The sequence below is a fragment of the Centropristis striata genome, chromosome 23, assembly GCF_030273125.1.
Source record: "Centropristis striata isolate RG_2023a ecotype Rhode Island chromosome 23, C.striata_1.0, whole genome shotgun sequence".
NCBI classification, from domain to species: domain Eukaryota; kingdom Metazoa; phylum Chordata; class Actinopteri; order Perciformes; family Serranidae; genus Centropristis; species Centropristis striata.
The window spans coordinates 5,789,470-5,807,377 of record NC_081539.1 but is presented as its reverse complement, the minus strand read 5'-3'; the positions used below and the strand labels follow the sequence as shown (position 1 = coordinate 5,807,377).

The 17,908-nt window shown below is 37.8% G+C and overlaps 1 protein-coding gene across 1 annotated transcript in view; it reads right to left on the bottom strand.

The window, feature by feature from the left end:
- Positions 1–17,908, bottom strand: part of LOC131962010 (ensconsin-like) — a 34,315-nt gene that overhangs the window by 11,612 nt on the left and 4,795 nt on the right. Inside the window, exons 5-8 of the mRNA XM_059326956.1 lie at positions 9,467–9,629; positions 5,663–5,752; positions 2,044–2,133; positions 820–938 (exon numbers count right to left, since the gene is read on the bottom strand). Of these exons, the coding sequence (XP_059182939.1) occupies positions 820–938; positions 2,044–2,133; positions 5,663–5,752; positions 9,467–9,629 (462 nt within the window). The remainder of the gene's footprint in view (positions 1–819; positions 939–2,043; positions 2,134–5,662; positions 5,753–9,466; positions 9,630–17,908) is intronic.

Below are 17,908 nucleotides of genomic sequence, written 5' to 3'. Positions count from 1 at the left end.
CTGTTTCACCAAACTTTGATCTGTTCCTTCTGTCTCATCTGTGACTTTCAGGATCACATTAGTGTCCCTGTTTGTCACTTTTAGCTCGTATTGATTTCACAGAGCTGCTACCCAAGAAAACCTGCTTCGATCTCAGAGGGAAATGCAGACGTTTCCAGTATTAAAGAGATTATGTTCCGTTCTCCGATCGGATTTGTGGACAAAAGAGGCCTGTGTGACTGATTTCCAGAATATTTGTTAAATAGTCATGACTCTGCACTAAAAACTTGCTGTAACACAAGCTGGTGCTTTAATATGAATGGGAAACAGTTGTTGCTAGAATGTAGTCACTGTAGTCAAATGCTGCATCTGAATGTCTTCTCCTACTCTTTGCCTACAAACTTAACTACAAATTTGATTAAATACCCAACCATAAAACATTTACGATACATTTTCATAACGATATCCTCAGGCGGTCTCCATGTTTTGGTCATGTTTGTTATTTTTTATGTTGAATGTTTACTAGGAGTTTTCTTTAAAACAGAGGTTATTTAACCCTCCTGTTATGTTTGTTTCTTAGGAACAGTAATGTTAATGTTTGTGAGTCAGTTTGACCCGGGGCATGTTTAATTATCCAAAAGTGTCAGAAAATATTTAAAATTAACATAGGACCTTTGAATGACCCATTTACAGCTGCAGGCATGTGTGCAGGTTTGTGTGTGCATATATCTGCATTAATCTAAAACATAATGTCTCAAAACACGCTGCCTACTTCTTTATGTCTATGTGTGTGTGTTTGTGTGTGTGTGTGTGTGTGTGTGTGAGAGAGAAAAGTCTGACCGTGGGTGTTTTGGCTTTGGACGTCTCCTCTGGGAATCCAGCGATGCTCCTGCGGTTGGAGGAGCTTCTGTACGGTCTCTGGTTGCTGGGGGAAGCTGTTCGATGGGACACAAAAGACACTGACGGGTCACGGACCGACAAACACACACACACAAACATACACACAACACACACAACAAACACCCAACAAACACATGTGATGATGTCACAGAAAAATCAGAAACTCCCGGTGAGTGAAGGCGACACTCTTGAGCAAAACATAAACAACAAATAACAGCTGCTGTCTTACTTTTCCTATAAACAAAACCCAACATGTCATTGATGTAACTGATCTTTGAAAATGGCACTAACTTGTTATTATTGTAGAATAAAATAGAATCACTTTATTGTCATTGTATCAATAAAAAACATCCAACGAGGCCTGCTGCTCCTGTGAGGTGCTGTGCGTTAAAAACACAACCTCTACACATCATTCATCCATATCCCACACAATAATAATAATAATATTAAATAATGACTAAAAACAATACACTTCTGTCAGCAACCATTAATTGATTTTAAAATGATATCCATGCAGCTGCAGCACCCTCTATTGGCACCAAGTGGTTCAACTATGTACTAAACTAAACTAAAATCACTGTTATCTCACCCTCGTAATTGTCATAATTAATTAAATATTTTCGACTTTATTCTCGTAATTGAAATTTGAAGTTTTTTATTTTGCACAATAATAAGACAAAAATAAGGGCTTATACAAGTTAAAGTAAAAACAAGTAACTATGAAATAGAAAAAAATAATTACCATAAATATAAAGCAAAAGTATAATAATATTAAAAATGTAAATTAAAATAAATAATTAATAAATAAAAAATGATTAATTCAATAGTTTTGACTTTTTCTCGTAATTAATTCAATATTTTTGACTTTATTCTCGTAATTAATTAAATTTTTTTTACTTTATTCTCGTAATTAAATTTTTTTTACTTTATTCTCATAATTAAATTGTTTTTTCTTTTTCTATGTGTAGCCCGAATACTCCGTCGTACCAGCACCATTCAAAAGTAAATTCTAGAAATTCTGGCACATGCAGTCCAGAGAGAAGTTGATTCTTGGAGCCACCGTGGAGCAGTTGTCCCGTGTCTTAAAGTACGTGAAGGAGCTCACAGTGCAGTTCGTGCATTTGTGTAAAAAGTGCATGATGACACGTGAACGCTCTCTCTCACCTCTCTCTGGTGAATGGAGGGCGGCTGAAGAGTTGGAGAGCTGTTTGTTGATTGGTTGATCCATCCCGGGTGGAGACAGGAAGTCACCAACTAATTAAAAAAAACACACACACACAACTCACATACATGACAGTGGTTTAAAGCGCTGACCGCCGCTGCAGCAGCTGCATCGAAGTATGATTGTAAACGTCCAATAAACGTCCCGAAAACAAACACCCATCACACGACAAACACAAAAACTGCCGCCTCACACAGAAAGTAATCCTGCAGATCGATAAGCCGAGCAGGCGGCTGAATATATTAACCTTGTGAGGCAGAGATGGAGCAGAAACCTGCTTCATCATGAAATGGAGGATGATGGTACAGAAGCAGCCGCTGCAAGGCCATAAAAGTGAACTGAGAGGAGGATGTTTTTCCCGGCAGCACCTGAAGGCACCATGTACACTGTAACCTGATTACTGTGACTCACAAGATTATAATTTGATTTAGGATCATTCAGAGCATGTTCCAGATGGTGGGTAAAAATGTTCCACTCCAAGCAAAACTAGGCATTTTAGGTGAACTGCCTAAAATACATGAAATTAATTAGGAATAAGAAGCTCAGGAATATGCATCCTTTCTAAGTTAACCTTTTCTATTACCATTCTAGAGAAAATGGAGATGCACTTAAGCTAAAAATAATATTTTCATCCTCTAAAATCTAAATTTCAACAGCAATATCACCATTACAACCGATATCCAGCTGACAATGATGTATCTGAATGTCTTCTCCTGCTCTTTGACTACAAATGTAACTGTAAATTAGGTGAAAATACCCTACCATAAAACATTTACAATACATTTTAATAAAGAGATATGCAGGCAGTCTCCATGTTTTGGTCATGTTTGTTATTTTTTATGTTGAATGTTTACTGAGTTTTCTTTAAAACAGAGGCGCGGTCACGTTATTTAACCCTCCTGTTATGTTCGTTTCTCAGGAACAGCAATAATATTCATGAATAAATTTGACCTGGTGCATGTTTAATTATCCAAAAGTGTCAGAAACAATGAATCCAAATTCATTAATAACTCCATTACTAACTATTTCAATCAATATTTAGTGCAATGGTGTTCTTTCCCTCTCACAGATCAGGTTCAATGAGGATAATTCACTTGTTTGTTTGTTTTTATAAAAAATGCATGTTTAAATTCTATAAAAAAGTACTTTTAACTACATTTTTTTAGATTTTTCAACTTTGAAATGGCTCAATTTGACTCGTAACATAACAGGAGGGTAAAAAAAAAAAAAAGACGTTTTCTAGTTTTCAGCAATACCAAGCATGTGATAGTAGGCTGGTTAGAAATTGATCTTGAATCTTTTGATCACAACATGTTCATATATTTGCAAAAAGTTTGTATTTGCATGTTTAAAATACTTCCTAACAAAACATTGTGTGGACAACGATTGGTTTACTGATTCTCAAAGCTGAAGACCTTGTACTTTCAAAACAGTATGATTTATGAAATATTTATATATTTTTTTGTAATTATGCAGTGCCTCGCCTTGCTGCCGGAGGCTCTCTGGACTTCTTCAGGCCAACAGAATGATTGTTGTCTTCCAGAAAAATACGCAAATGCTCTCTCTGCGCTGAGGAGATTGCAAACTTCCTTCCTTTAGAAAGACTGAAATATCATTTTCAAGGAGAAACAAATCAATTAAGTAAGTACTTCAACTCTGGCTCTGTAAATCAGATTATGTTCTGTTTTCAAAATGCATTTAATAAATAAGCTAGAAACATGACAGCTTATGTAAACACCATTATTGAGTTAAAGTCATTAATGTGATTAAAAGGTTTAATTAACTATCAGGGCTCTCAATAATGTGATTGTTATCTGTGTGCATGTAAACAGACTTAAAGTGATTTTTATAGAAAACCTTTTTTCTGTCTGGAAGTTTTTGTACTGACTTGAGATTTTGCAAAACAACTAATTAAAGTATTCTGAGCAGAATTTAGATTTTTTTCTGGCTTTATCTCCTAACTGACTGGAGTCTTGGCTCCTTTTTTCCCTTCAGACGATCTTCTCTACATCTTTTATAGTGTTCTGCATCAGGTTTTCTTGATTTCAACAAAGCAGAAAACATCTGTATATATTTTAAAAACAACATTTGTGCATTCTCAACCTGCTGGTAACCGAATGAGTGCATTATAAATACAGTAAAAATGCAGCTTTCTCGTAATTAATTAAATATTTTGGACCTTATTCTCGTAATTTCTTAAATATTTTGGACTTTATTCTCGTAAGTAATCAAATATTTTCGACTTTATTGTCGTAATTAATTAAATATTTTCTACTTTATCTGTATGTATTTTAAAAACAACATTTGTGCATTCTCAACCTGCTGGTAGAGAAAATCCAAACGCAGCTTTCAGTGGAATTCCTTGCGGGTTGGGAGCAAAAGTGCAAAAATGGATTTCTGCAGCAGCTGCTTCTGTAATGTGGGACACGGATGATTGGAAATGTCTGGTGGATAGTGTGTGTGTGTGTGTGTGTGTGTGTGTGTGTTTTGATCTGATCTCTGCTTGTGTGTAGGTGGGGTCTAATAAGTTTCACAGATAGCTACAGGGTAAATGTCTGGTCTGATGTATGGTGTGTGTGTGTGTGTGTGTGTGTGTGTGTGTTAGAGGGTGTTTTATACTTTTAGGCTGGGCTCCCTACTGAGAATCATATGTATGCATCGCTAAACACGGCCCTGGGCCAGGAAGACAGGAAGTGGAGCAGCCCTTTGTTGTGATAAGGGTGGATGGGGGGGGCAAGTGTGTGTGTGTGTGTGTATGTGTGTGTGTATGTGTGTGTGTATGTGTGTGTGTGTGTGTGTGTAGTGGGGGGCTCCAAACCAGACACTCATTAGCCACACAGGAGAGGTGGAAATACCGTATGTGCTGTGAGATGTGGAATGATGAATTTACAGTCATGGAAAAAATTATTAGACTACCCTTTTTCTTCAATTTCTTGTTCATTTTAATGCCTGGTACAACTAAAGGTACATTTGTTTGGACAACAAGACATTTTCCATGGTTTTCTTCATAATAACCAGAATCATCATCAAGGAAACCATGGAAAATGTCTAGATATCAGCTCTTAAATTAAACTCTTATCAGCTATTTGTGTTGTTATCATTTTATTTGTCCAAACAAATGTACCTTTAGTTGTACCAGGCATTAAATGAACAAGAAAGCAAGGAGAAAACAAGGGTGGTCTAATAATTTTTTCCATGACTGTATGTTTCTGTGCAAGCTACAGTTGCCCAGAAACCGTAAAGCTGCAATGTGAAGATGTTTATGCTTGTTGTGAAGCGTGTATGTGAAGCATGTTTTGGCATTTACTCACAGCAAAGAGTAAATTAAATGATAAAGATAAAGATCTTCCAAAAAGAGCTGCAATGAACTGATCAGCAGACACAATACACACAAGTCACAAACACACTGGAAGACGATAAAAACAGCCGATGTGACGTCCACACACACATGCAGACACAAACAGCTGCAGGTGAGACAGCAGGAGACGGGTGGGAGTGGGTGGGGGAGTGGGGGGGTGGGGGCGGGTGAGCGTGGCACACACAGAATCATGTGATCTGTACCGTTACGGGATTGGCTGGCGCTGGAAGCAGCAGGAAGCTCATTGGGCTGAGCGGAGCCAATGGCATTGCAGGGCGGGGTCTTAGGGTTACCTGGGCAGCAGGTGAAGCAGAGCGGAGAGAAGCAAAGCGTTACACACTCACACTCGTACTCGCCCCACACACACCACATACAGGTGCATCTCAATAAACTAGAATATCATAGAAAAGTTTATTTATGTCAGTAATTCAATTCAAAAAGTGGAAATAACACATTATATAGATCCATTGTTGTTTGACTTGAACTACTGTAAATGGACTTTTCCATCATATTCTAATTTATTGAGATGCACCTGTACAAACAGGGTAACCACACACACACGCTGACAAGAAACACCTGGAGACACAACGTGCACAAACATCCCAGCAAGAAGTGACACATCAAAACCTCTAATCATCATCGAGACAGACAACACAAGATTCTCAGTGCAACATGAATGTTTCTTAGCAACAACTGGTACTCATGAGGTGATTTAGGTTGTGAGACTGTTGTTAGCTGACAGAAAGCAACAAGGCTGAGAGTCAGTAGGAGACTACTTTTTGGCTCCAATTTAGTTCCCCTCTGCCTCTGTTCCCATACAGGTACTTTTGTAGCAGCTTATCAATGGAGTTCGAATGTGATAACAGACCAATGCGGCCAGCAGTGTTGCCAAGCTAGCAACTATTCAGACCCTCTAGCGACTCTTTTTCAAAAAAGCAACTAGCAACAAATCTAGCAACTTTTTCTGGTGTTATTGGAGACTTTTGAAGACTCGTTCCTACTCTTAACGAGTAGCAGGTGCCGTCCCAAAGCATTCACAAGCAGCCCAGTCCTCCTGCAGCAGTCTCTCCCAGCTGCAGTCAGAGCAGGAGATGTTAACCCTTCAGCATCTAGTTTGCACCAGTCTGCAAATTAATCATGCATGCGCGAAATCGCTGCCTCAACTGTATCCAATCAGCGTCGACCAGTTAGTAGCAGCTCAGAAAGTACCGACCCGAGGCAGGTACTTTCTGAGCTGCTACCTGAGCTGCTAACAGGTAAAGTTGGGGCGGATCCTCTCTCCCAAGCCACACCCATAGCGGCTCACTGGAGGGAAAAGTACCTAATGGAAACGCGCCTATTTTGACCTGATGAGGCTGCATGAAAAGTCAAAGGCCTAAAAAAAATGTAAATGTGCTGCAGGAATCTGTCGTAAAAACCTTAGTCCACTTCCCATGTCTCAAAGACAATTGGGTCATATATGATCAAGCTTCATCTTTATCTTTGTCTTACACAAGGCGGCTGCTAACAAGAGGCTAAAGGAGACCTCTGAGGTCATCAAGAACATTTGACATCACCTTCAGATCAGTAGTGGTGACATTAACAGAGCTTTTTGCTTCTGTTGATGAGCCAACCTGGCATCACAACACTAATACACTAATCCGCATTATTCTGGATCCTCTGAAAAGACCTACAACCAATCAGAGCAACGAAACGTGACCCCCAGCCAATCAACAACAAGCAACAAAGCATGTGACAGAACACTAAATGACACATGTAGGTCTGTACGGTCCCTAAATATGGTGGATGGATGACGAACTTTCATAAATTACAGGTAAACAGTCACTAGAATATGTAAACAGTAACAGAATCTTGGTTCATATTTGATCAGCAGTGCCTAGTTGGATGGTTTGATCTGAGTTTCGTGAGTTGCTGGTTGGAAACTGGATCAAAAAAAGTCCTGTCACTTCTATTTGTCTGTTTTAAACAAAGGTAGATAAACCTTGGAAACGTCCTTTTTTTACTGTAATTTCCCAGTTTGGAACTGTCTGAGAATAATATATTTTGAGAATAAGCTCTTTTTCAGCTCATTTTGAAGCTTTAAGTCATAGGTTCTGCATCTTTCTTCATCCAAGAACCCCCCAAAAATACCTGGAACCCATTCATACACATAGCTTGGACATCATTTTCATGTGGAAATGTTCCTATGGGTGCTGGAAATCCTTGAAAAGACTTGGATTTTAATGCGCTGTTCTCAAGTTTTGATAAACTCTTCGATTATAAATAAAGTACTACAGAAAATATGATTTTCAGGTTATATAGGATGCCAAGAAACATTTCTTTAATTTGTTCTGTAGAATTCTGTCAAAACTGAAACATCATTCTGGTTGTTTATAGCACAATAACATCTAATTTAATGTGATGAAGAAGTTTGTCACTGGGGCAAAGCCAGCCATCAGAAACATTTTGTGCAGCCCCTGAACATGACACCCACAGTGAGTCCACTTCAATACTTTCACTGTCTCTACATTTAATATGCTACTTTGTTACCACTGAGACTTATAACTGCAGCTTTGTGTTATGTGTGCATTTTTTCCTGTGCAGCCCTCAATCGTCTGCTGACTCCTTAAATCCCTAAATCCCTCAGTCATCAAAGCTTTAAGAACCGAGTGTGGAAATGTTAAAACTGAGTGAAACATTGCATGTTTTGATTGCTGCACCATCACATCAAATGCATCAAATTTTACCCAAAAGTTCACACTGACAGATTTGGTTCCACTACAATTTAAAATACAGTTTTCAGAGTGTTTAGATCTGCACAGCATGTTTCCTGTTTGCATCACTAACATGCAGACGTTTCCTGTTATAGCTGGTTGATTTACAGCCTGGAAGGCCATTTTATTATTGGCCGATCAATGCCTCCATATTTCTTTCGATTTTCCAGAACATAAAGCATGTGAACACACATGACTCAAAAACTATGAGTGCCTCCGTGATGCAATGAGCATCAGAATGAACTGAGGAAAGGTAGCTTTGATCAGACTTTGAAGTGGACTACCTTGGAACCAGAGAGAAATACGCAGCACACACACATACACACACTTTAGTGAGTCTCTGTCCTTTAATCGAGTGGAGCTGTAAGATGAGATGCTGCTGTTTCTGCTGCAGTGAGCTGTTCTGCTGGGCCGCGACAGATCCCAGAGCAGCCTCTCTGCCAGTCAGCCGGGCCGGAGCCAGACGAGCTGCTGGGTGGACCCCGATCGCGGGTCAGTGCCAGGACGGCGGGGCTGATGGGCGCTGTGAATAATTGATGGCGTTATGAATGCACCGCAGGATGTGGAGCCTAGCTGGTGGCGCTCTGGCCTCCTGCTGGCTGACATGACGGCAGAATTATTACCAGAAAAAAACACGAGGATGATGTGATACGAACGAGAGCTAAAAGATGGATGATGGCACAGTTGACGGCCTCGTGTCGCATTTTGCCTGTGTTTATGTCAGCGGCCTTGGTGCGTTCAAGGTTAGATGTGTAACTCCTCTGGGAATAAGAGCTGCTAGCTCCCAGCTCGGAAATAAAACCACAGAGCAATAACACACACATACAAACACACACCTGTAGCACATTTACAAGCCAAAAACCGTCAGCTAACAGCAGTTTTATAAGCATCACTGTGAAGCTCTCCACACACAGACTGTAAACACACACACAGCCTCACCTAACCCTGACGAGGTTCGGAGACAAAGCGTTGAGCAGCTCCTGCATTGCAGCCTCCACACCCTTTTCCCTCCGCTGTCCTTCTGCTTCCTATACCTCCTCTCTTTATCCTCATCTCACTTCCAGCAGCAGCGCTCCTCTGCTTTGTCAACCCCACCCTTTCATCTATACATCCCCCTCCCCCCCTCCTCCACCTGACCTCCAGACCTCCCCCCTCAAAACACCTCTCCCCCTCTCCTCCCAGCCCCCATCAGCCTGTATGCTCTCTCCTGTTCTTACACCAACCCTCCGCTGACATCACCACCATCACACTCACCGTCCACTCCGTCAGGCGGTCCTCCCCATGTCCAGCGTTTAGGCCTGTTATCCAGGTGGTCGCGAGCATCCCCTCCACCTCCACCTCCACCACCTCCTCCTCCTCCTCCTCCTCGTCTCTCGGCGCCTCCGGCTCTCCGGCGGACCAGGGCCTCCAGCCTCTCCTGCTCGTTGCGTTCAGAAATAGGGAAGAACAGACACTCTCTCACTGAGCCATCGCTCCGGCGGCGGGTGCCTGGCGATGCACAGGGAGACGGCTGCGCCATGGTTAGTGCATGCAGCAGCAGCAGCAGCAGCAGCCTCGCCCCTCCGTCCTCCTCACACTCCTCTGTTTCTGTCTCTGCTGGCAGTCACCAGCGCTCGATCGTTGGCTCGTCCCTCACTCACTGATACATAATACAGCAGCTCTCCCTCTCTCTCTCCGTCTGCATCTCCTGCTAGGTAACACTGACTCCCTCTCCTACCTCGCAATTGTTCACCCCACCCTCCAGCTCTCTCTCTCTCTCTCTCTCTCTCTCTCTCTCTCTCTCTCTCTCTCTCTCTGTATCTGTGTCTCTACCTCGATCTCCCTCCCTCCCTGAGTCTATTTCAAAGAGCACTTTAGTCAGACGGGAGGAGACAAAATGCAACCCGTCACCACCCCCACACACACGCACGCACGAACACACACATACATTCACACAGGGGACCTTGCCCCCACACACACACACACGCACAGACTGGGTGGATTGGATATAGCTTGTTTGCAATCACATATGACGTCGTTATCCAGATGGAGGACAGGAAGTGATATTTTGAATGTAATTGGTAAAAACAGAGGAGGAAACGAAATGACGAATTTTTGTAGGCCAACCCGGAAGAAGCATCTCCATGGGGTTAGGGCTGGGCAATATATTGATATATCTTTAAATGTGATATGGAATTAGACCATATCGCATTTTTCAATATAGTGAAAATTTGAGCTGTGATCCTTGCTGCAGGCAAGCTGCTTTATACATAAATGCTGCCCTTTCTAGAGTTTGTCATATTTAGTTATTCTGTAATGTTCGTTATTTTTTTCTCATATAAATATATTAATTTCAGAAAAAGATTGGCCTATTTTATTTTAAATGTGAACTTTAGTGAGCTTTGATTTTAAAATAAAGGTACTCCTGTTGTTATACAGTATTTATGTTCACTTAAATAAACGGTTCATCATTTGGTCTCACTTTGTGATAAAAAATTTGGGATATATATTGTATATTGATATTTAGCCTAAATATATCGGGATATGACTTTCGGTCCATATCGCCCAGCCCTACATGGGGTTCAGGCATCTAACCGTCAACCCATTCAAAATCCTCATTGAGTTTGAGAGGATGGACCCCAGGGGGCTAACATGCTAGCTTACTTCAGGGTTTAAGAACTCATTTCTGTGGCGCCCTATAGAGGAAAGTGACGGTACACTCCTACAGACCACATGATCACGTTATTGACTGGCAGTTGTGGTCATTATTGGTATACAGTCATTTTCCATGGTTTTTTCGATAATAACCAAAATCATTATCAAGAAAACCATGAAAAATGTCTAGATATCAGCTCTTAAATTAAACTCTTATCAGCTATTTTTGTTGTTATTGTTATATTTGTCCAACCAAATGTACCTTTAGTTGTACCAGGCATTAAAATGAACAAGAAATTGAAAAAAACAAGGGTGGTCTAATCATTTTTTCCATGACTGTAGATTAGTAGGAGCTTGCTCCACCTGCTTATAGTTTGAGAAGGTCTTGAAGACGTTATTGTTAACCCAGTAGGTAGTTTGGCGTGGTAGACTGGTCTTTAAATAAGGGAGTTAAGCTTTTTTACATCAATTATATCCTGACGTGCATCATGTAAGGTATTTAATCGAAACAATGATGTTTTTGCATGAAACTAACAACCTTCTTTTTTAATTTTCTGAATTCAAACAGTAGTTTCTGCAGCAAAATCTAAAGTCAAATGTCACCAAACAGCAACCAGCCGTTGAATTGAAAACGACATTCTGAACCTACTAATAGGCTCGTGCAGGGGAAGGCAGCCTGCAGCTGTCAGAGCTACATGAGGCTCTTCAGGCCATCTGCAGTGGCTCCCTGTGGCAACGACAAAAAATTATACCAAATTAAATGTATTTTCTATTTCTTTACATTTAAAACTCATTGATTGTTGGTGTAGGCCCAAAGCAGTTTGTATTCTTCAATTATAAAAATGTAAAAAAATTACATTTTATGTTATTTTTACATTTTATTCAACTAAAATGTGCACCTTAGCTTAAGAAAGTCTACAGCTCGGCATCTTTACCTCTAAATTTTGCCAACGTCAAGTCTAGTTTAGAGTTTCCCTTCGATTCCAAATCTCCTGAGGTATTTCTTCGCCTCTCATTTGCACTTGGGTCCTGGCTGCATTCTGACAAAAACATAGTAATAACTGCTCATTATGACCTATTAGTATTGATGGTAGGGTAATTTAGACTCAGTAGGCAGTTTCATCTTCATTGTAATGCAAACAGGTAAACAACAATGACTCTTTTTTATTAGTAAAGGTTGCCGACCCCTGGGCTTCAAACGCATGATAATATTTGTAACAGACATGCAGATTTAAGAGGTTTTTGATCCTTGTTTGCCATTGTTTCTCCTTTATGTACCACTATGTTTGGGACGCAAAAGTAGCTGCTGGATTTTCCAAATTTGATGGATTGAAACAGCTGTAAATGGTGCAAATAACATGCTTTTGTGCTGTAGTGCTGGTAGTTGTCTCAGAACCTGCCCTCCATGTGAAAGTGTGCCGATGTATGAGGTCATATGCAAAGAAGCTATAGGGACTGGTTGCATTGGTTTTATCTCCAGTGCTCTTTCACTTCTTTTTTACCTTCTTCTGACTCTCTGTCTCTACACACAGTATAACATACTGCCCTCAATTAGAAAGGGCTATTGCATTATTGAAAGAGTTGTCAATTAATTGATCGACCAATCAATTACTCAACTAATCACTGCAGCTCCATGTAAAATAAACACTTGTTTCACAAAAATGCACATAAACCACAGCAGAACAACAACACAATATACTTGATACATGATATTATGGTTCAAAATGAATTGTTCTTTTCTGTCTAGGTGAGAAATATGTAATTAAATAATATTTTCCTCATCTTTTTATTGTGTGTTCTGATAATCAAAAATGTATAAATCATGTCTCTTTCCTCAGTGGACAAGCTAATTTGCATATTGACATAATGATATATAAACGCCAGTCTAAACTATGGTTAAAAACCAGAAGGGATTATTTATCCTATTTTTTCAGTAGTGATTATGATGTAATTGATCAGATTATTTCATGTAACCATGACCCAGATCGATTTAAAAAAAATATATTTTTTATGATTTTGTTTTTATAATTTTTTTATTATAAATAAATATTTTTTACTTGAATACTGTAAAATTAATTGATTAAAACCTTCCAAAGCCCCTTTTTTCAAACACTTTTTAAGACCTGCTAATTATGCTACATTATGTCTTTTTTTTAAAATAGTTTCCATCTGTTTCAGTGCTGGATACCGATTGATTAGTGTGTAAATATCTGAGTGCCTTGTTCACATTTAAGTTGTGGTTTTTGCTGTTTAAGAGACATTCTGTAATGAATAATTGAGACGAAGATGAAGGCTGGACGGCAGAAACATTAGAGTGGACGGTTATAAATAAAGAACCTGTTTAAATAAATATGGGTTCAAACATTATAAAAATACACCAACACGTGTCAGCATACTGAACTCTTTTTTTGTCATATTTTGCACAAGATGTAATTTAGAGACAACTCTCTTTCTCTTTCAACCACACCCCATTTTTTCAATCAAAAATCATTAATGTGGCGGTGTCTGCACAATATAAAGCTGATACGCTGCTCTGGTATACTGTCTATATATAAAGGGTGGAAATGCCCCACCTCAGCATTGAAAGGGGGGTTTGCTGAAGGTGCATGCAGAGTCACGCACAAACTGCAAGAGGGAGGAGAGACGATGGGAGGAGGAGGAGTTCAAGAAAAAAAGAGACCGTGGGGGCAGCTGGGTGGAGAAAAGAAGCTCAGATATATTGATATAGATCAGAGAATCAGAGGAGACTGACAGAAAAAGGCAGAACGAATGAGAAGACTGCAGTATCAAATTGTAAATCTCTTTGACAACTTTTTGGTATTTAATTTGTGACTTATTCTATTTATCTATTGTACATTAAGTAACACTAATCACAAAGCAGAGTAGTGATACAGTTATGTCATAATGGGCTTATTTATCTGAAGTGCATGGGAATATTAATCTACTATCATTTTGTTTAATGTGAGTTTTTGCCGCATTTCTCTCTTTTATAAAATTGTATTCTGAATATATTTTGAGTTTTGGACTAATGATTTGACAAAATAAAAGATTTTATGTCACCGAGAGCTCGGGGAAATTAAGATTTTACAATTGTTTGATGTTTTAGAAACTAGTAAATTAAAAGCACTATCTTTTACAATTTATTGGTATTTCATTTGTGATTTATTCTATTTATTTATTGTACATTAAGTAACATTAATCACAAAGCAGAGTAGTGATACAGTTATGTCATAATGGGCTTATTTATCTGCAGTGCATGGGAATATTAATCTACTACAATTTTGTTTAATGTGAGTTTTTGCCGCATTTCTCTCTTTTATAAAATTGTATTCTGAATATATTTTGAGTTTTGGACTAATGATTTGACAAAATAAAAGATTTTATGTCACCTAGAGCTCGGGGGAATTATGATTTTACAATTGTTTGATATTTTAGAGGCTAGTAAATTAAAAGCACTATCTTTTACAACTTATTGGTATTTAATTTGTGATTTATTCTATTTATTAATTATACATTAAGTGACAATAATTACAAAGCAGTGTCGTAACACGGTTATGTCATAATGGTCTTATTTATATTTGCAGTGCCCTGTCTCACAATTGTTCTATATTTTATTTTTTTATGCCGTTTTTCTTCACTTTTTTTTAAATTTCACAGACAAAACAATTTGTTGTTAAATCCAGTAATTATTCAGCAGATAAATAAATAATAAACTGAGTTTGGCGTGGTGGACTGGTCCTTTAAATATAGGATTTTCCCCTGCGAGACCGTTATTTAATTTGTGATTTAACCTATTTATTTATTATACATTAAGTAACACTAATTACAAAGCAGAGTAGTGACAAAGTAATTTATCTGCAGTGCCCTGTCTCACACTTGTTCGATATTTAGTTTTTTTTTAATGGATTTTTATCCTTTTATTCCTTTTACTCCTTTTATTTTATTTCACAAACAAAACTATTTATTGTTTAATCCAGTAAATATTCAGCAGATTAATCAATAAGAAACTGAATATACTGCAGTGTATAAAATGTACATTGGCGTTCATGTCTCTGCTATGGACCATTTTTTATTTAAAAATAATTTATTTAAAAAAAAATGTCAAACATGCTCTGGGTCCAGCTTTCCTTAAGTGAATCGTTGCTGCTTGTATCATTGTATACTGAATATCTTTTGAGTTTTAGATGAAATAAATGATTTTATTTCACCTAGAGCTCAATTGTTAGATATTTTAAAGATTAGTAAATTAAAAACACTACAAGAAAGTGCTGTTTATGCTTCAAATAAAAGACTTAATTGATATAAGAATCTGATATTGAAGCCTTCTGTGTTGTGCCTTATTGGATCACATTGATTGTGTGGATTTATTTTCCTTTTCAGGAGTGAAATATGTGCTTGTCACAGCACTGCGAGCATCGACAGTCTGTTCCAGTAAACGGCACATGATACGCTGGCGGTGATGTCATCGCCCCACGAGGCTGACCAATCATTATGTCATTAAGTTATGCATACAGAGTGTGTAGGGGGGGAGGGAGCTGTTAGCATGCAAACAGAGCCCTTAAATCAATAAAGACAGTGACCCCCCCCCCCCTGAGCGCTGAATGGTGAACTCTCTGTGGATCAGACTGTCACCGACCGGGGGCTTGTTAACCCTTTATGTGCTGCTGAGCGTTTCAACAGGCACTAATAATTTATATTCTGTTACGAGGTGACAAAAAGCAGCTGATAATTTATGTTTGACTCTAAAAGGGATTATAACAATATGAGTCAATGGTTCTCAGCCCACTCATGACTCAGGTAGAGTGGTGAGATTTATTTTTTCCTGCTTCTGTTGACAGAAAAAAAGTATGTAAGTATTTTACGTTTGATATGAAACCTATTTGGCACTCTTTTATCTTTAGTTAATGTTGGTGATGTGGGATAAAGAGCGTCACGGTTAGAGTTCACTAATTGATTAGAAAATTAATCTCCAGCTATATACTACCAACAATCAATTTATTTTTAAGTAATTTTTCATGCAAAAAAAGTCAACAAGTAAAAGTCCTGCGTTCAAAACATACAAAAGTATCAGCATCAAAATGTACTTAAAGTGAAAGTACTCGTTATGCAGAATGGACTCACTCAGATGGTTTTATATATTCCCAATATATTATTGGATTATTATTATTTCTGATGCATTTATTTAAGCGGAATTTTACTGTTGTCAGGGTAGGTTTCATTTGATCTAGTTCATATACTGTCATGTGGTTTAATTTATAAAAATATTGTTTTAAATCGATCAAATTTTTTCATGTTAAATCTTGACTAAAAAAGTAAATAAAGCTGTCAGCTAAATGTAGTGGAGCAAAAAAGTACAATATTTATATTTTTCTGTTTGTAATGTATTATATAACTGTATCTATATAAAAATAGCCATTGGTGCTTTTTATATATATTTTTTATATATTAAATATATATTTATTATTTATTCATATTCAGGTCTGGCTATGTAAATCCAGTATTCTACAAAGATGAAATATAAAAGCAGAGGACTTGGGGGGAAAAAAGCGAGAATTGCAATGATTGCCTTTGGTCCGAACAGAATTTAAGATTTTAATGAAAAATCTCTGTTTCATTCAGTCCAGTATAGTTAATTTAATTTACAAATGTGTTAATTAAGTGAAATTGGAATTGGGTTCTTTAACAAACAGAACAGGGTATTATATCTTGATATATTTGGAGCAAAAGTACAATATTTGCCTCAAAATGTAGTGGAGTAGAAGTATAAAGTTACATAAAATGGAAACACTCAAGTAAAGTGCAAGTACCTCAAAATTGTACTTAAGTACAGTACCTTGAGTACATGTACTTTACAGTTACACTGGTCAAACAGAAGCTGGAGACTTTTAGGCAGATGTTTGTGTCCTCATGTGAAACCTAAATCAATTTAAAGTCACTTTTGTTAACTAAACTGTCTCCTAATGATGATAAAAAGTTTGTTTCTATCTGCATATGACATAGTTCATAAAGCATGAGCAAAAGAAACACTGATAATGAATTTCTTCCCTTAATTTCCTGTTAATTCCCACTGATTTTGAGGCCTCAAATAAAATATATCCTATGATAAATTGATGGCAGGAGGCCGTGGGAGGTTAAATCCACTTGTCTGTGTACTGGGCTTTAGGTCTGCTGCAGAAAAACCAGCCAAACTTTTCATGTTTCAGTTGAATGCACACAATTGGTCGTCTGACAGAAAGTCATTAGAGCTCCTGCATTAATTACTTGCTATTCCCTTAAACTCTGGTTCAGCCCGACAACAGCTGGAAGTCCACTGACTCCCGTTATGGATCGACACAATTAGTTCAGAGGCAGAGAAACTCAGAGAGAGAAAACAACGAGGAAGAGAGAGAGAGAGAGAGAGAGAGAGAGAGAGAGAGAGAGAGAGAGAGAGAGAGAGCGCGGTGACGGCTGGAAAAAATGCTTTTCATCCTTTGTTTTAGTTTTTTAGTTTAAGGTTGTGACTAAAAATAATAGAGTGATGGAGGGACAAAGGATGGAGAGATAAGAGGAAGCAGACATGGAAGAAAATATAACAAAATAAAAGATAATGATAAGAAAATATATTGATAATAAGATAATATAAGAAAATATGAGGTGGGTTAAGCTGCATTAATGTCTATGTTAATAATATACTGAATATTCGAGTTGCAAACTTGGGCGAGGGGTTTATCCGCCTTACTTATTGATACTGTACGTTATCTTTTTACATTTATTTTTAACAAATTGTCATAAAAATTCAGAGAACAAAGATTTATATTTAGTCGTTCGTGCTTTTTATATATATATTATTTATCAAATATATATATATATGTATTATGTATTTATATCCAGGTCTGGCTATGTAAATCTAGTATTCTACACAGATGAAATATAAAAGCAGAGGACTTGGAAAAGAAAGCGAGTATTGTAATGATTGCGAACAGAATTTAAGATTTTAAAATAAAATGTCTAATATAATTAATTAAATTTTTCTTTATTCTTCATTTTTTATTCTTAATTTTATCATTTCATTTTTATTTTTAT